Source organism: Hoplias malabaricus, chromosome 5 (genome assembly GCF_029633855.1).
Source record: "Hoplias malabaricus isolate fHopMal1 chromosome 5, fHopMal1.hap1, whole genome shotgun sequence".
Classification (NCBI taxonomy): Eukaryota; Metazoa; Chordata; class Actinopteri; order Characiformes; family Erythrinidae; genus Hoplias; species Hoplias malabaricus.
Window position 1 is genome coordinate 1,588,285 of NC_089804.1, and position 3,550 is coordinate 1,591,834.

At 51.0% G+C, this 3,550-nt stretch overlaps 1 protein-coding gene across 1 annotated transcript in view; it reads right to left on the reverse strand.

Annotated features, from left to right (window-relative positions):
* Positions 1 to 3,307, reverse strand: part of LOC136696819 (sodium/hydrogen exchanger 9B2) — a 10,595-nt gene extending 7,288 nt beyond the window's left edge. The window contains exons 1-3 of the mRNA XM_066671518.1: positions 3,223 to 3,307; positions 2,843 to 3,013; positions 243 to 385 (exon numbers count right to left, since the gene is read on the reverse strand). Coding sequence (XP_066527615.1) covers positions 243 to 385; positions 2,843 to 3,013; positions 3,223 to 3,307 — 399 coding nt within the window. The remainder of the gene's footprint in view (positions 1 to 242; positions 386 to 2,842; positions 3,014 to 3,222) is intronic.
* Positions 3,308 to 3,550: the final 243 nt, after the last annotated feature.

Here is a 3,550-nt window from a genome sequence, read left to right on the forward strand (position 1 = left end):
ACTCAGTGTCCCCAGACCTTTAGCCACGCAGTGTGAGGAGCACTGCACTGATTGGGCGATAATTCAAGATAATTCATTTGAAAGGCCATGACTTCAACAGCAGGGTATTCGCACGTGTGTTCTCCTGTGTTGTGGGGACTTCACACTGAGGTTCATTCATTTCATCAAAACGTAACCCTTCCTACTGTTAGAATGTCCCCACAAAGTGACTGAAACCTGGATCACACGGAGAGTGTACGCACGGCGGGGTTGAGTCCCAGGCCGGCTCTGGTCAGGATGATGGCGAGAGCGATGCTGCGAAGAGAGGAAGACCACTTCTGATTGATAAACACAGCATCTGACACATAGGGGACGTTCCGCAGGATCAGACCCATCAGCAGCATGCCTGACACACACACACACACACGGAAAGGTCTGTTAGGAAAATATGTGATTTGATTTTCATGATGTAAATGCTGTAGGTGTTTTTATATATTTCTGAGCAGTATGTTTTTTGGTGGGCGGCACGGTACCGCAGCAGGTAGTGTCGCAGTCACACAGCTGCAAGGACCTGCCGGTTGTGGGTTCGATTCCCGCTCCAGGTGACTGTCTGTGAGGAGTGTTCTCCCTGTGTCCGCGTGGGTTTCCTCCGGGTGACTGTCTGTGAGGAGTGTGGTGTGTTCTCTCTGTGTCTGCGTGGGTTTCCTCCGGGTGACTGTCTGTGAGGAGTGTGTTGTGTTCTCTCTGTGTCTGCGTGGGTTTCCTCCGGGTGACTGTCTGTGAGGAGTGTGGTGTGTTCTCTCTGTGTCTGTGTGGGTTTCCTCCAGGTGACTGTCTGTGAGGAGTGTGGTGTGTTCTCTCTGTGTCTGCGTGGGTTTCCTCCAGGTGACTGTCTGTGAGGAGTGTGGTGTGTTCTCTCTGTGTCTGTGTGGGTTTCCTCCAGGTGACTGTCTGTGAGGAGTGTGGTGTGTTCTCTCTGTGTCTGCGTGGGTTTCCTCCGGGTGACTGACTGTGAGGAGTGTGGTGTGTTCTCTCTGTGTCCGTGTGGGTTTCCTCTGGGTGACTGTCTGTGAGGAGTGTGATGTCTTCTCTCTGTGTCTGCGTGGGTTTCCTCTGGGTGACTGTCTGTGAGGAGTGTGGTGTGTTCTCTCTGTGTCTGCGTGGGTTTCCTCCGGGTGACTGTCTGTGAGGAGTGTGGTGTGTTCTCCCTGTGTTTGCGTGGGTTTCCACCGGGTGACTGTCTGTGAGGAGTGTGGTGTGTTCTCTCTGTGTCTGCGTGGGTTTCCTCTGGGTGACTGTCTGTGAGGAGTGTGGTGTGTTCTCCCTGTGTCTGCGTGGGTTTCCTCCGGGTGACTGACTGTGAGGAGTGTGGTGTGTTCTCTCTGTGTCTGTGTGGGTTTCCTCCGGGTGACTGTCTGTGAGGAGTGTGGTGTGTTCTCCCTGTGTTTGCGTGGGTTTCCTCCGGGTGACTGTCTGTGAGGAGTGTGGTGTGTTCTCTCTGTGTCTGTGTGGGTTTCCTCTGGGTGACTGTCTGTGAGGAGTGTGGTGTGTTCTCCCTGTGTCTGCGTGGGTTTCCTCCGGGTGACTGACTGTGAGGAGTGTGGTGTGTTCTCTCTGTGTCTGCGTGGGTTTCCTCTGGGTGACTGTCTGTGAGGAGTGTGGTGTGTTCTCCCTGTGTCTGCGTGGGTTTCCTCCGGGTGACTGACTGTGAGGAGTGTGGTGTGTTCTCTCTGTGTCTGTGTGGGTTTCCTCCGGGTGACTGTCTGTGAGGAGTGTGGTGTGTTCTCGCTGTGTCCGTGTGGGTTTCCTCCGGGTGACTGTCTGTGAGGAGTGTGATGTCTTCTCTCTGTGTCTGCGTGGGTTTCCTCCGGGTGACTGTCTGTGAGGAGTGTGGTGTGTTCTCCCTGTGTCCGCGTGGGTTTCCTCCGGGTGACTGTCTGTGAGGAGTGTGGTGTGTTCTCTCTGTGTCTGCGTGGGTTTCCTCCGGGTGACTGTCTGTGAGGAGTGTGTTGTGTTCTCTCTGTGACTGCGTGGGTTTCCTCCGGGTGACTGTCTGTGAGGAGTGTGGTGTGTTCTCCCTGTGTCTGCGTGGGTTTCCTCTGGGTGACTGTCTGTGAGGAGTCTGGTGTGTTCACACTACACACTATACACAGTTTACACTTTACACAGTCTACACTATTGCACTATACACAGTTTACACTTTACACAGTCTACACTATTACATTCTACACAGTCTACACTACTACATTATACACAGTCTACACTACACAGTCTACACTATTACACTATACACAGTCTACACTATACAGAGTCTACACTATTACACTATACACAGTCTACACTATGAGGAGTGTGGTGTGTTCTCCCTGTGTCTGCATGGGTTTCCTCTGGGTGACTGTCTGTGAGGAGTGTGGTGTGTTCTCCCTGTGTCTGTGTGGGTTTCCTCCGGGTGACTGTCTGTGAGGAGTGTGGTGTGTTCTCCCTGTGTCTGTGTGGGTTTCCTCTGGGTGCTCCGGTTTCATTCCACACTCCAAAAACACACGTTTGTAGGTGGATTGGAGACTCAAAAGTGTCCGTAGGTGTGAGTGAATGTGAGTGTGTTACCCTGTGAATGACTGGCACCCCCTCCAGGGTGTGTCCCCACCGCGACCTTTAACCAGATAAAGTGGTTACAGATAATGACTGAATGAGTGAGAAAGTAAAAGAGTTACTAAGGTTAAGGTTAAGGTCAGGGTTAGGTGTAGTCACAGTCCTCACAAGTGTAGCAGAGCCTGTGTGTGTATGTGTGTGTGTGTGTGTGTGTGTGTGTGTGTGTGTGTGTGTGTGTGTGTGTGTGTGTGTGTGTGCGTGCGTGTGTGCATACCCAGTAGTGGGGGGAAGGGGGGTAATCCGGGCAGTCTAATGGTTCCGACTAGTCTCCCTCCACACACAGCGCTGAGGAACAGAACCACTAACCCAAAGATGTTCTTCCCTGGAACACACTCTGGACCCAGCACCGCCCAGAACACTCCGAATAATAGTACACCCAGCAGCCCTACACACACACACACACACACATACACAGATACACACAAACACCAAATGCAGAATTAATCTAATATATTCCAATATTTTAAGTTTAAGTGCTTCTGTGTGTGTAGGTGTGTGTGTGTGTGTTTGTGTGTAGGTGTGTGTGTGTGCGTGTGTGTGTGTGTGTGTGTGTGTGTGCGTGTGTGTGTGTGTGTGTGAGACGCAAACACACACCTTCAGTGATGGTGGATGCAATGAAGCCGCGAGGTTTGGGGCAGGAACGAAGTCTCATACAGCAACTAGAGTCAGAGGAACTCATCTTTAATCTGTGAGAGAGAGAGAGAGAGAGAGAGAGAGAGAGAGAGAGAGAGAGGGAGAGTTGTGAACAAGAGGCCGTCTAGTCTACACTCTACACAGTCTACACTATTACACTCTACACAGTCTAAACTTTACACAGTCAACTCTATTACAGTCTACACTTTACCCAGTCTACACTTTTAAACTATACACAGTCTACACTCTACACATTTTACACTATTACATTATACACAGTCTACACTCT